Source organism: Cherax quadricarinatus, chromosome 18 (assembly GCF_038502225.1).
Source record: "Cherax quadricarinatus isolate ZL_2023a chromosome 18, ASM3850222v1, whole genome shotgun sequence".
NCBI lineage: Eukaryota > Metazoa > Arthropoda > Malacostraca > Decapoda > Parastacidae > Cherax > Cherax quadricarinatus.
In genome coordinates, this window is record NC_091309.1 from 20,310,620 (window position 1) to 20,328,980 (window position 18,361).

Consider the following 18,361-nt stretch of genomic DNA (forward strand, 5'->3'; position numbering starts at 1 on the left):
AAAAATCATTCTGAACCAAACGAAAAAAATATATTTCATTGTGTTTGTTTATTATTAAATTATTGTAAACTTGTCTAAAATACATTTAGTTGGATTAGACTAAATTAAATTGCGTTTGTTATAATGTTAGGTAAGTTTTCTAAGGTTCTTTTGGTACAAAATTATTAGTTTTTACATTAACACAAATGAAAAAATATATCTTTAAACGTATAAGACAAAATTTTAAAAAGGACTTAATTTTAAATGAGTTCTTGCTAACTGCCAGTTTTACCTATTCGGCACGACATATACATATTATATAGGGTGTGAGGACAGGCCTCACCTCGGGGTCTGAAGCAGCGGAGACTTCAAGAGCGATACCAGTGTTGGGGTCGTGGTGATGATGACCAGGTTCCTCCATCGTAGATTTGCGGTGAGACGATGTCGATTTCTTCCTCACACTGTCCCGCCGCGTGCTGATCATGTTCTTCACCTGAGAAGCACAAGAGCACTTATGTTCTGCACGTGAGGCTACTGACTCACTTTGAACCCAGCTAACTCACTCTTCGTTCTACCGATACATTTCGTCAACATCTTATGCTACAGTGTCATCTCTGAACTCACTACTGTCACCACTCTACGTTGACCCAAACTCACCTGGTTAGGTTGGGTAAGGTTCGTTAGGAAACAGGACAAGTGTTTCCTGACGCGGGTCTTAGTTATATGATGACCAGCAGATGGAGCTTTTGGTCATCTGAACGACGACTTCCACTGGTTTACCGGTCCAACCCTTTAAAAAGTAGGGTTGCAACTGACCTGACGTTACCTTCGTTTGCCCACCGTTATGAAAATTGACATACTTTGCCAAACACTGAATTACCTTGACAAAAAGCTGTCCTACGATGACCCACCTTGATAACAGTTTTACTGCTGGTCCACCTTGACAACAGCTGACCTTCCTTGACAAAAGCTGATCCACCTTGATAATAGCTTTTCTGCCTTGCCATATGCTGACCCATCTTAGTAAAAGCTTTTCCGCCATGACCACAGATGACCCACCCTGACAAAAGCTGTCCCACTTTAATAACAGATGACCAACCTTGACAAAAACTAGACGACTCTGACAAAAGCTGACCCACTTTGACAAAAGCTTACCTATCTTGATAAAAGCTGATCCGCCTTGACAAAAATTTACCCAGTGAAGAGATACACCTCACAGAACAACCTGTGATAAGCATTACCAAGGCATGACTTGGTAAAACTTAATACAAGATAACTTTGTCCAAACACAAGCTTCTTCAAATTTTGCCTTTTCAATACTGTTGGCAGTGTACTACTTAGATCCAAAAGCTGACCCACTTTGACGACCGTGGACCCACCTCGACGAAAACTAGCCTACCTTGGCCACCGTGAACCCATTTTGGCAACCTTGAACTCATTTTGGCTACAGTGGAGCCATTTTGACAACCGCGGACTCTTATTTTTTGGATAATGAAGCTCATTTTGGCAACAATGGACTTTTTTCTTGGTTATTGAGGCCCATTTTGGCCACCGTGAACCCACCTTGCCCCATGCTGAGCGGTGTCCCTTCTTCTCCTTGTCGTGGGGTCGTGCCCTGGAGTCGCGGTCGAGGGTGGCAGCTCGACGGTCGTCTTCTGAGCTTGAATGTCGTCTACACGACGACTCCGGCAGCTCCAGCAGCTGACCTGTGAAATCAACACACTTGTTCATCTATGGCACCCGATACCAACACATGTTTATATCTGACACCTGCCACCAGCACACTTCTTATTGTAACATCAAATAATAAGATAATCGTTAAGTTGTGTTATTCGCCAGCAGCACCACATTTATTACCAGGTTATATTAAAATAATGTAATGCCAGAACCTCCTGGTATGGAATTTAAGATACTAGGCTGTACTATTTAGTATCTCCTTCATATTACATCAGAAACAAGTACAAATTACGGTTATGAAGTTATAATCACATCATCATCAATCATTATTATTATTGTTGTAAATTATTATTAAATAATAATAATAATGAAGAAATAGGATACGATGTGATTTTTTATTTTTTTTTTTATTTAGGTATTCATGTCCTTTTTACCACCGTGTGGGCATTTTATACCATTTTTTCCACCCAGACGTAGCTGTGATGATAACTGAGACCAAAGTAGTTGGAATGATAATTTAACTGATTAATGCCGTCTTCCCGGGAACCTCAGTATAGTAGAAAATAAAAGAAAACAAAGGGACGGAATAATGGCCATACTGGTTAGAAAACAATAAAAATTAAAAAAACTTATTAAACTGCCTTGATTTCACCAACTACAGGCACACTATTAGCAATATAACGGGAATAATAAGGCGAGGGTAGAGTATATATACAAAGGTGAATAAGGGTGGCATTTAGATAGTAAAGTTAAATGTATGTAGACAGTTAATTAAGATGGTGACATGTAGCTTGAGAGCGACACATTTCATTTGTAATAACTGCATCTGACTGCACATATGTACAAATAATACTAAAATGAAAGCAAAAGAAATAAAATTAGGCTGTTCGAAAGCGCGTGGATGTAGTGCGAATGAGAAGAACTATTAATGTTAGGAAGGAAAATAAACTGGATGACCCAGCACTAGGTGAAACAAAGAAAAAGGGGTGGGAGACTGTCGGTGAGGAGTAAATAAGGTTAAATCGGGTGTAACAAAGAGGCCCTGAGCTACAGAACTGTAGCAGTAATATTAAATAATCAACTATGAAGGAAAATAGGGCGTGTAAGTGTTTAAATTCGAGATGTAGATTAGAATAAGGGTGGGATGTCAGACCTGAGTTATAGTAAGTATTTATCCACCTGGGGAAGAGAGAAATGTAGAGGAGATTTTGGGAGGAGTTAAGCGAATATTTAGGAAGTTTCGAACCAGGTGAGAAAATAATTGTTGTGGGGGACCTAAATGCTTAAAAAATTGAATAAGTACATGAGATAGGACATAGGGCATAATGACAGCTGTTTGTTAGTCTGTTTATTAATAGATAAAAGGCTGATGAGTAGATTCCTGGATGTACATATGTGTTTAGAGTGATGACAGAGATACCAGACCAACATAACCTAAAATACCCTAAAAACTTAACCTTATTCCACCACAGGCAGATGTACGTCTTTGTTTAAATTCGGCGAGGCAAGAAAAATATATGTACTTTGTGTGTCTCCCAATATAACAAACTGCACAAGAAAAACACATTTCATTGTGTTTGTTTATTATTAAATTATCTACAATATATTTAGTTAGATTAGGCTAAATTAAATTGTGCTTGTTATAATAAGGTTAGGTAAGTTTTCCAAGGTTCTTTTGGTACAAAATTATTAATTTTTACATTAACATAAATGAAAAAATATATATCTTTAAACGTATAAAAGAAAATTTAAAAAAGGACTTAATTTTAAATGCGTTCTTGCTAACTGACCAGTTTTACCTAATCGGCAAGACATATATATATATATATATATATATATATATATATATATATATATATATATATATATATATATATATATATATATATATATATATATATATATATATATATATATATATATGAGAGAGAGAGAGAGAGAGAGAGAGAGAGAGAGAGAGAGAGAGAGAGAGAGATAACTATCATAGAAGGTGGCAGTTTTAGGAGTGGCATTATTAGGAGTGGCAGTGGTGGTAATGAAAGAAATAAGTTATGAAAAACTGAAGAATTATACCTTCTATCACTTACATAACAGAGAATATATATTTACGCAGTACTCAACCCGTAGTGGCCATACAGCGCCTTAGGAAATAGGTTTGATCCAAGGGAAAGACAAGTTCAATTCCTCTGATCAAGAGCTCCTCACAGGCATCAAGGAACCTCCCATGAGAGCTGAAGAACACAAAACGAAAGGGGATATGATAACATCCAAAACACTGTCCTGTCATTTCAGAGCTCCGTCAGGATCGGCGTTACATTATATGTTATGGAAGAAATCACAATAAAACGCGTAACTGCAAACATGTAGAAATGCCACAGTAAAAATAGGAAATAAAACCTGAGCGCTTTCATGTACTTACATATATATCTTCAGAGGAATATGAAGATATGTGGGTAAGAACATAAAAGCTCTCAGCTTTATTTCCTATTTTCAATATGGTATTTATGCATTATATGTTACCTACAAATAAAATTATGAATTGTTGTAGTTAACATTGCTCAGTAAATGTGGATATATCAACACTTCAAAACGACAAAAGACTGAACACATCTCCGATGAAAATTTTGAACATCAGTGTTTTACACTAACCTACAAGTTTTCATAAAACATTGTTAATGAAACGTTTAAAAAGTTTTAATTAAAGGTTGACAGGGTAGAAAAAAAAGGCTAGGTTTCACACCAGGAATCAGACAGGAACCAGTGGACATGGTTGGAAATTACCGACCCAAATGAACCGCTGTAGTAAAAAAAATCGGTATAGGAGTGGCAAGTAAACAGAATGTGATCAATGCTAGAGTGGCAGCGGACTCTGTTGACAAGTTTAAAATGGTTATAGAACAGCTAGGTCAGTGGGTGTATAATTAAGAGGTGGGACTGAAAGCTAGAGCTTACCCATCCTACTCACCCTTAAAGCTCAAGTGATCACACATGACTGAGGAAACAGCAAGAGGAACTTGGACAAACTACAGCACTGCTCTGACAAGTCTATGTTCAATCTTATTACATATAAATTAACTGTTTATAATTTCACAAAGAAAGGTTTGCCAAATGACTAACAGGAAGATAACAGGAAGGTGTAACAGATAACAGGAAGGAGTAACATATAACAGGAAGGTGTAACTGATAACGAAAAAAACCCGTTTGATAAATAACGAAGGTATACTATTATCACATTAATGGGGAAGCGATAAACCTTTAAGGGCCAAGCAGCGAGTAAGGGAATAGGAGAAAAATCATGTTTGATCCATGGGAGACATGGTGTAGCAATGACCAACCAACATAATTAGCCATCACGAAAGAGAGAATAATTCAGTAGAATGGTTCTTTGCTTCACCCACTTGTCCATATTAATAGTCATTTCTCCATATTTTTTTTAATAAACGTTACTATATCCTCCAAAGAGTTTCCAATAAACGTGATGAATACGTCACCAGGACACACAGTAAAGGTGATGAATACGTCACCACGGCACATAGTAAACGTTATGAATACGTCACCACGGCACATAGTAAACGTTACGAATACGTCACCAGGACGCACAGTAAAGGTGATGAATACGTCAACAGGGCACATAGTAAACGTTATGAATACGTCACCAGGGCACATAGTAAACGCGATGAATACGTCACCAGGACACACAGTAACGGTGATGAATACGTCACCACGGCCTATAGTAAACGTTATGAATACGTCACCACGGCAAATAGTAAATGTTATGAATACGTAACCAGGACGCACAGTAAAGGTGGTGAATACGTCACCAGAGCACATAGTAAAGGTGATGAATACGTCACCAGGACACACAGTAAACGCAATGAATACGTCACCAGGACACAGTATATGCGATGAATAAGTCACCAGGACACACTGTAAACACTGGATACGTCACCAGGACACACTGTGAACACTGGATACGTCACCAAGACACACTGTAAAGTGTGGATACGTCACCAGGACACACTGTAAACACTGGATACGTCACCAGGACACACTGTAAACACTGGATACGTCACCAAGACACACTGTAAAGTGTGGATACGTCACCAGGACACACTGCAAACACTGGATACGTCACCAGGACACACTGTAAACAGTGTGGATACGTCACCAGGACACACTGTAAACAGTGTGGATACTTCACCAGGACACACTGTAAACACTGGGTACGTCACCAGGACAAACTGTAAACACTGGATACGTCACCAGGACACACTATAAACAGTGGATACTTCACCAGGACACACTGTAAACACTGGGTACGTCACCAGGACACACTGTAAACACTGGATACGTCACCAGGACACACTGTAAACTGTGGATACGCCACCAGGACACACTGTAAACGCTGGATACGTAACCAGGACACACTGTAAACACTGGATACGTCACCGGGACACATTGTAAACACCGTGGATACGTCACCAGCACACAATGTAAACACTGGATACGTCACCAGGACACACTGTAAACACTGGATACGCCACCAGGATACAATGTAAATACTAGATACGTCACCAGGACACAATGTAAACACTGGATACGCCACCAGGATTTACTGTAAACACAGGATAAGCCACAAGGGCACACTGTAAGCACTGGATTCGTCACCAGGACACACTGTAAACACTGTGGATACGTCACTAGGACACACTGTAAACACTGTGGATACGTCACCAGGGCACACTGTAAACACTGTGGATACGTCACCAGGGCACACTGTAAACACTGCGGATACGTCACCAGGGCACACTGCAAACACTGTGGATACGTCACCAGGGCACACTGCAAACACTGTGGATACGTCTCCAGGGCACACTGCAAACACTGTGGATATGTCACCAGGGCACTCAAATACTGGATACGTCACCAGGGCACACTGTAAACACTGTGGATACGTCACAGGGGCACACTGCAAACACTGTGGATACGTCACAGGGCCCAGTGCAAACACTGTGGATACGTCACCAGGGCACACTGTAAACACTGTGGATACGTCACCAGGGCACACTGCAAACACTAGATACGTCACCAGGGCACACTGCAAACACTGTGGATACGTCACCAAACACTGTGGATATGTCATCAGGGCACACTGTAAACAGTGGATACGTCACCAGGGCACACTGCAAACACTATGGATACGTCACCAGGGCACACTGCAAATACTGTGGATACGTCACCAGGGCACACTGCAAACACTGTGGATACGTCACCAGGGCACACTGCAAACACTGTGGATACATCACCAGGGCACACTGCAAACACTGTGGATACGTCACCAGTTCACACTGCAAACACTGGATACGTCACCAGGGCACACTGTAAACACTGTGGATACGTCACCAGGGCACACTGTAAACACTGTGGATACGTCACCAGGGCACACTGTAAACACTGGATACGTCACCAGGGCACACTGCTGTCAGCATAGTTGCTGATCCCCTTATATGTGTTGTATAGCATATCATAGTACCATCCATGTGCTTTATATAGAAGATCCCTAGGCCGAGTGACTGTATGATGTCATGGGATACAGCATGAGTCAGTGAGACAAGCTGCCTCCCTCTCACTCGACGCATAGGCATAGAAGAATGCAGAACACGGCAGGCTGGGCTCCATCTCCCATAACCACAGTCTGACAATATAGCGTTACCATCCAACAAGTGAGTTTACCTTATCCATCAATCTCCTACCGAACCCCACACGACAATTTGGTGACAGCGGTGTGGGCGTAAAATTGATAATTACGCTGATGTACGATTTCTTTCGACCAGCAAGACTTTCGTGTCACCAGTAGGCCGACCTAGCCAAGCCAGCTACCTCAAGCCAGCTACCTCAATCAAGCGTCTACCAGCCACTACATTATTTACTGGTCAGTCTCTTTGTATTAGTGTTTATCTGCTTATTTGCATCACTCCCGAGGGGTTGACCCGAGTTTGCAAAGTAAGACAGTCTGTGGTGGGGGAGTCAGAACAACCCAGTCAGCCCAAGCCTGATACCATCCAACCTTTGCCTGCCAAGCCAGTTTTCCACCCTTGTTTTGCTCATCGTGAGAAGTTATCAAGATATTCTGTGTGAAGGGTTAAGATAAGCCAGCCAGCAACTAACCCAGGTGTCTTACCCCAGTACTCAAGCAAGCCACGTGGGTACAGTCTTCCTCATCGCTTTGTGCTCAAGCTCCAGGCCATTCTGAGTGCTTTTTCATCCCTGTGGTGTTGTGGTATTTCGTGGGTCTGTTTTAAGCCAGCCGGCTTAGAATTATTTTCGCGCCAGTCAGGGTGTCCTCAGTGAGGCTTACGCCATTCATCCCATAGGCCCAGTTACCACGCGGTCTCGGCCTTAGCCCTGTCAGCCCACTCACCCACTCACTCGACGCATAGGCATAGAAGAAGGCAGAACACGGCAGGCTGGGCTCTATCTCCCATTACCACAGTCTGACAATATAGCATTACCATCCAACAAGTGAGTTTACCTTATCCATCAATCTCCTACCAAACCCCACCGACAATTTGGTGGCACCCACAAAGAACTTGCTACAATTGTGGTTTCCATGGCCATATTGCAATTAATTGTCCTGATAGTCACCCTAAGAGGCGTCATACTGATGATGAGTACCAGTCAGATCTTCCCTACTGTACTTATCATAGAATACATGGACATGACACATCTGAGTGCAATGCTCTCTACAACCTGCAGTACTCTAGATCTTTCTGTGGCCGTTCCAACCACAGAGCCAGGAGAGGAAACAGACGTCGTGGTTCTCAAACTAACCAGAACCAGGCTCATTCTTCCAATTCGGGGGAATCCGAGCGCCCCAGTCTACTCGTCCAGTCGTGACAGTAGGTGATAATGAGTACGCCATCCCAGTTCAAAATTCCCATGAAGCTTTAGCCAGCCTTGAGAATGACAACCTGGCTGTTGATGCTGCTTCACACATCTCTGACGTAGAGGAATTTGGGGATGAAGTAGAAAATGCCTTCTCCGATGACAACCCACCCTTCTGTTTGCACATAACTCCAAACGAAATGATAGGTCCTTTAGTACAAGCTTCTATCCATAATGCGCCTGTTCATGTGTTCATGGACTCTGGTGCGCAAGTTAATATCATCAGGTCTAGCTTGTTTAAAGAGAAGCAGTTACGACGTGTCCTCCTCGTTGAACCAACTACTGTAACCTCCCTTAGTGGAGTAGCTGGTTCCCTTCTGCATGTCTGAGGTCAGACTTCGCTCACCTTTACTATCCAAGGTAGAGACTTTACTGCTGCTTTTCTTGTTGTCGACCAGAATACTTTCCCTGGTGACCTTCTACTGGGATTTGCTTCCATGCGAGACTTACGCATTGTGCTCGACCCTTACCGATGGCATGCCCAAATTGACGACTTGATCGTTCCATTTTGGGGTTACCAGCTTGGATCAGAAATCTGCCATACTGCCACAGAGTATGATGTACAGATTAAGTCCTTACAAGCCAATGCATTTTCCAGTAGCGTACCCAAGCGGTCAGGCACTAGTAACTCTGTCACTCCCATCTGTGTTCCACCTACACCTTCAGATATGCAAGATAGTGTATTGCCTCAAGTGTCCGAGGATGCTCAGACTGCCTTGAGTGCTCAGCCTATCCCTGCAATGTCTGCTAGTCCAAGTAGTAGTTTCTCCACAGGGGACGCCTTGTCAGAAAACGATTACTTGAAACTAGTAATGCCATCTCTTGTTGATGTCACATGCCGTCTGCAGAAAGACGTCTCTGTTGCGGCTAGTGCTCTCACTAGAGTGTCTGTTGTTGTTCCTAATGTTCCAGATGGTGATAATGTCCTAGTTGACAGTGATTCCTGCAAGGTCAAGGGTTTATTTGTTGAACCTTCCTTACATGTTGTAAGAGACAGTAAGCTCCATTTATTCCTTGCTAACACATTGGGGTCACAATGTTCGTCTCAGAGCAAATACCAATCTCGTTGACCTAGTTCACTATCCTTACCCTGTTCAAGTACAGGATGACGTGCCGCCTGACCAGTGGGTCGGTGCTATTTCAACAGGGGAGACCTCATCCACTCCACTGGATCAATCCATTCCACCAGTTGAGGAGAAAGACTTAGCTCCCACTGACTTCCCAGACGAAGTCAAGCTCTTGTTGATGCTGTTGAACAAACGTCGTAGAGCCATTGCCTTACCAGGTGAGAAGATGGGTATAACGAACTTATTGTCCCATCGTATTCCACTTGAACCTGGTACTAGACCTATCTATATACCTGCATACAGAATGCCTCATTCCCAAGTTGCTGTCGCAGAGGAATTGATCAATCAAATGCTCAATGATGGAGTTATTGCACATAGCAATTCACCCTGGAATGCGCCCTTAATCCTAGTGTCTAAGAAGGACGGTACTTGGCGCCCAGTGATTGACTTTAGGAAGTTAAATGCGAAAACTATTCCAGATCGCTTCCCACTTCCTGTACTGGGTGATCTTTTACGCAACATTGGAGATAAAGTCTTCTCTACCCTGGACTTGTTACAAGGGTTTTGGCAAGTCCCTCTTCACGAGGACAGCCAAGAGTTAACAGCATTCTCCACTCCCACAGGCCATTATCATTTCCTTCGAATGGCTTTTGGATTACGATCCTCTCCTATCACATTCTCTAGACTCATGACCAATATCTTTAGAGGTCTTATAGGTAAAGCACTTACGGTGTACTTAGATGACGTAATCGTCATGTCTGAAGATGTGGATACACACCTGAAAAGACTTGATATAGTACTTGGTAAGCTTGAAGAAGCCAATTTAAAGATCAAACTGTCCAAATGTCAATTTTTCAGATCAGAAATTAAGTTTCTTGGTCACATACTCACTCCTAGAGAGGTTACGACTGATCAAAGTAAAGTAACGGCAGTACTAAATTTTCCATCCCCCAAAACTGCTGATGCTGTAAGATCCTTTGTGGGTCTAGCAGGTTTCTACAGATCTTTCATTGTTAATTTTTTTTCAATAGCAGCTCCTCTAATTGAATTGCTTAAGAAAGATGCTCCTTTTGTCTGGACCTTCCATCAAGAAAGAGCATTCCAGGCACTTAAAGAAAAGCTAACGTCCGCTCCCATTTTGAAATTCCCAGATTTTTCTAAGCCCTTCTATTTGACAACTGATGCTAGTTCAATTGGCATAGGTGCCGTACTAGCTCAGAAGACTGATGGCAAGTACAACACAGTTGCATTTGCTAGCCGAGTCCTTACAAAGGCTGAATGTAATTATACAGTAATGGAGCAAGAAGCTTTAGCAATAGTATGGTCTTTAAAGCACTTCCAAGACATTATTTACCAGTACCCTGTTCATGTCTTGACAGACCATGAACCTCTGATACCTTTATTCCAGAACAAACAACCTACTGGAAGGTTAGCCAGATAGACCTTGACTATCCAAGAGTTCAATCCCACTTTTGAACATTTACCTGGCAAGTCAAATGTAGTCGCAGATGCTTTATCGCGACACGTTAGTGTAGTTACTGCGGATCCTCCATTTACTGTCGAGGATGTAAAGAATGCCCAAAGAACAGATCCCATGTGGTCTGGTGTGATTCGATTCCTGCTCCAGGAAGATCTTATTCTGACTGTGAAGCCACCAGCACCCATCAGTGACTTTGTAATGAGCCAAGAATTACTGTATCGAACAGCCGAGTTGGGTACTCCGAGTAGTAGAGTGTACCAGTTAGTAATTCCACAGTCACTAGTGAATGTAGCTCTACAGCTAGTTCATGATGCACCAGGTGTTGCACACCCTGGTATGGATCGTTCTGTGAAACAAGCCAGAATGAAGTACTTTTGGCCACGTATGGCAACTGACATTTCAAAGTATGTTAAGAAATGTAGTGTTTGTATGCAACATAAAGGAAATGTCAATGGTCCTAATCCAATCCAGGTGTACCCAACCACTAGCGAACCGTGGGAAAGAGTTGCCCTGATTTGTTAACCAATTTTAAATGTTCCCTCCAAGGCAAGAAACATCTGTGTGTTATGGTAGACCATTTCACCAGATATTGTGAGTTAGTTCCTATTGCAGATAAGACTGCTGAGACAGTAGCTAAAGCGTTTAAAGAACGCATTATCTGCAGGCATACCACCCTAAGTCCTTAGTAACAGATAATGGAGGTGAATTCTGTAATGAGATTCTTGAAAATTTGTGTACTTTGTACAAGATCTCTAAATCCACCATTGTTCCTCATCATCCTGCCAGCAATGGGTTAGTTGAACGAACCAATAAGAAAGTACTTGATGTCTTGAGAGCCACTATCAACCCCAATAGTGAAACTTGGGATGAAGTTATACCAGATGTTCAATGTGCCATAAATTCTGCTTACAATGCTTCCATAGGTGATACTCCACATTATGCATTGTATGGTGTAGACAAGTGTTTACCCTATGAGTTGTTATATTCCACTCCGAAACCCAATTACAACCCTGATGATTTCGTAGCAACTCGTACAAGCATGGCTCAGAGTGTTTTTAGAAGAATCCGTGAAACACTTCATAAATCAACAGCAGAATTTACTAGAGTTACTAATAGCCGTGCTACACCATCAAAAGTTAAAGTAGGTTCAAGAGTAATGCTGACAAATTTCAACAAAACATCCACAATGCCTAAGCTCGATCAAAAGTTTGTTGGCCCTTATCGAGTTGTATAACATATCTCTGGCAATAAGTATAAGGTTAGAGAAATTAGTACTGGTAAGTACAAAGAATCGCATTTAGATCACATGAAATTAGTATGCAATGTTGATGATATTGCTACCCAGACTAATGTGACAGATGCTGAAAATCCTCTTGACTCTGTACCCTCTACCTCAAATACTCAGTCAGATATTCAATCTGAATGTCGTTACTCCTTGTGTACTCGACAAGTTATGAGAAACCCACAAGTATCTTTTGTAGATACTCGTTCAGATCTCCCTCAGTCAAGGCATGTGTTAGCCATTGCAGAGGAATTCGATCCTCCCAGAGATGATAACCATTCTGCATATGTAAACCTCGCCCTCGCAGAATTGGGTTTAAATGTACATAGTCTGTATAACTAGATGTGCAAGATGAAGGAAATTGTCAACTGTTTGTCATTAACTGATCAGTTTTTCAGAAATTTTTTTTCGTGTTCACGTTCCCTCCGTATTCTGAGAATTTGACAGTAATGATCTGAGTGCGCACCAGATGCCTTTGCTGTTAATTTCACCTTGTATATATATATATTTATTCTTCCTCAGAATCTGTAGAGTGCATGAATACAGATCGATCGATCAATTCCATCCCATATTGTACAATGATTTGTTCTTATAAGTCGTAACGCATTACAATGAAACTCATTACGTTAAAACTGATTATGTTAACACCCATTACGTAAAACTCATTTTGTAAACATCCATTATGATACCATCCATTAGTTCTAAGTTATATATGAATTTGTTATTGTATAGAATCAGCCCAGAACCACATGCCTGTTCAGCCTATAGCATAGTAGTGTATGTCGGGACGACATACGTAACATGACCGAGCTGTCAGCATAGCTGCTGATCCCCTTATATGTGTTGTATAGCGTATCGTAGTACCATCCATGTGCTTTATATAGAAGATCCCTAGGCCGAGTGACTGTATGACGTCACGGGATACAGCATGAGTCAGTGAGACAAGCTGCCTCCCTCTCACTCGACGCATAGGCATAGAAGAAGGCAGAACATGGCAGGCTGGGCTCCATATAGCGTTACCATCCAACAAGTGAGTTTACCTTATCCATCAATCTCCTACCGAACCCCACACGACACTGCAAACACTGGATACGTCACCAGGGCACACTGCAAACACTGTGGGTACGTCGCCAGGGCACACTGTAAACACTGTGGATACGTCACCAGGGCACACTGCAAACACTGTGGATACATCACCAGGGCACACTGTAAACACTGTGGATACGTCACCAGGGCACACTGCAAACACTATGGATACGTCACCAGGGCACACTGCAAACACTATGGATATGTTACCAGGGCACACTGCAAACACTGTGGATATGTCACCAGGGCACACTGCAAACACTGTGGATACGTCACCAGGGCACACTGTAAACACTGGATACGTCACCAGGGCACACTGTAAACACGAAGAAGGTAAACCAACAACTGGCAACTCCTGATGTGAGCCAAAAATGACAAGAATTCGTGACTTCTTCAAGGGACTGTATGTGTGGCAAGAGGGCACGGGAGGGTACGGGAGGGCACAGGAGGGTACGGGAGGGCACAGGAGGGTACGGGAGGGCACAGGAGGGTACGGGAGGGCACAGGAGGGTAAGGGATTGCACGGGAGGGTAAGTTACGTCGTGGGAAGGGTGATGGACTCTGATAAAGAGGGGAGAAATAATTTTCGTGAGTACAGTAGGACGATACTAAGGGAAGAGAAAATTTGTGAGGACTGGTCATGAGCTAGGCCGCGGGGGTGATGACCCCCGGAACACCCTCCAGGTATTATTCCAGATACCCACCTATCTGTGATTGCAGGGGTCAGCCCCTAGCTCATGGCTCTGCCTCTTAACTTGCCACTTGCCAGATTCACTCCCTCGCAGCCTCGTCTGCCCTATCGTCCCTGCTCTTAAAACTATGTATGTTGCCTGCCTCCACCACTTCCTCATCAAAATCATTCCACTTCCCGACCCCTCTGAGACTTAACATTTCCTGGCATACCTTGTTTAATCTTTGTCTTTAACTTCAAGCTGTGTCTCTGAGTTCCTGGTTCTCGCCTTTCTAACAGCCTGTCTCTGTCTGCCGTACCAGTTCCTCTCATTTTGTGTTGTATCTCCCCAAGTTCTTCTATCCTCCATTGTCGTTAGATTTAATTCCAGCTTGTCCTCATAGTTCATACCCCTAAGTGTGTGTGTGTGAGGTGGTCGTATACATGGTCATGTATGTAGGGTGGTCTCATACAGGGTCATGTGCGTGTGTGGTTGTATAAACGGGCGTTTACGTGCGGTGGTACGTAAACGCCTGATTATGAAGCCCGGAGGTCGTTTGTGTGATGGTTTTACACAAAGTCGTATGTGGTTGCATAAGGGTCGTATGTGGTAGTATACTGAGTGGTGTGGTCGTATCTAAGGTCATGTGTTGAAGTTGACGCCAGCAGTGTACTGTAACGTCATCGATGAAGGGTGGCAAACATGAGATAAAAATAGGTCGACACAGTGTACCAGGTGACACTGGGGGTCGACACACTCTACCAGGTGACAAGGGGGGTCGCCACGGTGTACCAGGTGATACTGTGGATCGACACGTCTTCCAGGTGACACGGGGCCGACACGACCTACCAGGAGACATTTAGGGGTCAACACGGTATACCAGCTGACACTGGTGGGTCGATACGGTCTACCAAGTGACTCTGAGGGGGTCGATACGGTTTACCAGCTGACACGGGTCGACACGGCCCACCAGGTGACGCTGGGATCGGCACGTCTTCTAGGTGATACTGGGGGTCGACATGGTCTGCCAGGTGACACTAGGGAAACGGCACGGTCTACCAGGAAACTCTGGGTGGGGAAGGGGGGGCTCGACACAGTCTGTCAGCTGACACTGGGGTGCTTGACACGTTGTACCAGGTGACACTGGGTCCCTGGCCCACTCCGTGAGGTGGCTGAAGCACGGGTGATGACTGGTGATACGGATGTTGGACGAAGGGGCGGGGAATATAAAGGTATACTTATTTATGAAGCAACACTCATTCATGAGGCAAAGATCCTCTAACGAGGCAAAGACTCATTCATGAGGCAAATGTCTATTTATGAGTTGAAGACTCATTCGTGAGGCAGATATCTTTTTGACGAGGTAAATACTCATTCATAAGGTAAAAATGTGCCATGTGTATTCGGGGACTTACCCCACATCCTCGCTCCATGAGATATAATCGTTCATATTTTAATGTTTCCTGATTACGGTCGACCACCTCGTTGCCAGACGTATTGGAACTAAAGTGAGTTTTTGCTTAGGTTTTGTATAATAGCTTACAAACATTTTTACAATGATCTTGAGGGTACACGGGTGTTGTGGGCACATAAAAAGTACATTATGTATGTGGATTTAACCTAAGCAATTGCCTTTGTTTACCTCACAAGAAAAATAACTTAACAAAATAAATACAGGTTCCATATTCACTGGTGGGTGAGCTTCTGGCAGATGCAAGTGCAGAAACTAGCAGGCAGCCATTGCTCAATATACAGTGGGTGGGAAGAGACTAACACAGCGAAGACTTGCTTACTGATTTTAGTAACTCCACATTGAAAGACTTAAGTGATGGCTCTTTTCCAGACGCAGAGATGCTACTTCCAGTCAAACGTATTGGTTTACTAGCTGACGGAGGTGGCATCCCACTTCTACACAGAGATGTGCCACGTACAGAAGAATCCTTACGTACGTAAGAGATTGCCTCCTGGAAGACGTATGTGACTGTTTCAAAACGCAACTCCTCTGCCAAAAGTAGTTGACAATGCTGCCAAAAATAGATGATCACCCACTGCCAGACGTAGATGCTAACGGCTGCCAGATTTTCTTGAAATGCTCCAGGATAGCCTTTTAAATACGCTTGTGTCAAAACCAACTAGAGGAAATAACTTGCTGGACTTGGTTCTGGTAAACAAGGATTCTCTAATAGATAATCTTGAGGTTAATAAAGAGCCTGGTGGCTAAAGCTCCCGCTTCACACACGGAGGGCCCGGGTTCGATTCCCAGCGGGTGGAAACATTTCGACACGTTTCCTTACACCTGTTGTCCTGTTCACCTAGCAGCAAATAGGTACCTGGGTGTTAGTCGACTGGTGTGGGTCGCATCCTGGGGGACAAGATTAAGGACCCCAATGGAAATAAGTTAGACAGTCCTCGATGACGCACTGACTTTCTTGGGTTATCCTGGGTGGCTAACCCTCCGGGGTTAAAAATCCGAACGAAATCTTATCTTATCTCTTATGGAATTACCTTAATAATGATAATAAAGTTAATGGCCCCAATTCTAGCGCTGCAGATTTTATGGAGCTAAGAGATTACTTTAGAAGTGTAAACAGGAAACCTGATTAGCAACCATGATCAGGGAGGCCGGTAGTTGCCATATAACTTTTCAAAGCATTGTACAAACTGGCCAATGCTTCCTAATAGAGAATTTAGATTAAATATGACCCTAAATAGATAAGCAACAGGCTCAAACATTTCTTACGTTACTGATCAATATATTTAATTTAAAAGAGATATTAAAAAAAGAAAGTCAAAAGGAAATATGAAAAAAAAAAATCACGGGACGGGTGGCTTGAACTCATGGCAAGTGAATCCTAAAACTCATAGGCGCAAAGGAATCAAAGACCAATGCTAAGGGTTTCTTTCAGGTACATAAGAATAAGATTAAGGTCAGCTTACTGTTAGTTTCAAAGAAATGTGTACCATGTCTAGCGCTGCCAGACGTACGCTACTTGTTTATGTTATATCGTTACCGCCAGTTAAATATAGGTTAATTTACCTTAACCTACTCTAGAATACAACCCACCCACCAACTATTTTAGTATTCGGGAGAAATCCAACGCTCTTAGCAACCTGTCTCGAGAGCTAAAAAAAAATCTGTCTCGCGCTGCCAGACGTAAGACAAAAATATTTTTATTTCGTTGTTTTTAATTAATTATATGTAAACGTTGGTCAGTATACGTTAACATACCATGCCATACACCAAGAAATATTAATTTCTGACAAATAGACCATACAGAAAGACGCGAACTGCAATTCGGAAGAAACTGCACGCTCTGGAGTCTTGATTATTATTATAATCAAAAAGAAGCGCTAAGCCACAAGGACTATACAGACTGGAGTCTTGAGAAAAGGTTCTAGAATAACAAGAATATAATTTTGTAGAAGCTAGATCAGACAGAAACCAATGAACTTAAATGCATACAAAAAACGTGTGCCCTATTTGCTAGACAGGTTGATGGAGGAGACAAGAACAACAACAACTTTGTATGAAATGTATTAGGAGAGTTGGCAGCAATTCAACACTACGATCAGCAAAAGACACAGGCATTAATGGTTTTATTAATATATTTATATTTTCTAATATATAACTAAAGATTACAGTAATGTGAAATCAAATTATATGGCTGTATCACTTGTAAGGTAAACGAGAGAAGAATATTAGAGCAGCACACAAGATATATACACTGAGAGGTGTATTACTTTCAGCGTCTCTTTGCTATTTACTGTAATCCCTCTTTAAGGGATTAAAGTGTTCGTGTCTGGTAACGAAAAGATTACTTGCAACCTAGTGTAGTCGATAGTCTTTAAACCCCTATTAACCAAGAGCAGTGTTGGAAGAGCTACAACTTGGAACAAGACAGTGGTTGTAAGGCTGCCAAAACCAGGTGATGACCATCTGTCACGTGTCGGGGATGACTGTCAAACTTAGGTGGGACTTCCTGACAGCAGCGAGTGGCCATCTAATGTCAGGTTTATTTTGACTTTGATACTCTATGCTGTATAGCCCTTGTGGCTTAGCGCTTCTTTTTGATTATAATAATAATAATAATTTGATACTCTATGTAGGTAGTGTTTGTTGTCAGCGTCAGGTGGTCCATCTCTTGAGAGATATAGGTTGTGCATCCCTGCCAGA

General features: G+C 42.5%; 1 protein-coding gene across 5 annotated transcripts in view; it reads right to left on the reverse strand.

Moving 5' to 3' along the window:
* Positions 1-18,361, reverse strand: part of LOC128689431 (microtubule-associated protein futsch) — a 151,569-nt gene that overhangs the window by 54,149 nt on the left and 79,059 nt on the right. For all 5 annotated transcript variants that reach the window (XM_070086321.1, XM_070086320.1, XM_070086319.1 and 2 more), the window contains 2 exons: positions 1,543-1,685; positions 323-472 (listed from right to left, as the gene is read on the reverse strand). In XM_070086321.1, the coding sequence (XP_069942422.1) occupies positions 323-472; positions 1,543-1,685 (293 nt within the window). The remainder of the gene's footprint in view (positions 1-322; positions 473-1,542; positions 1,686-18,361) is intronic.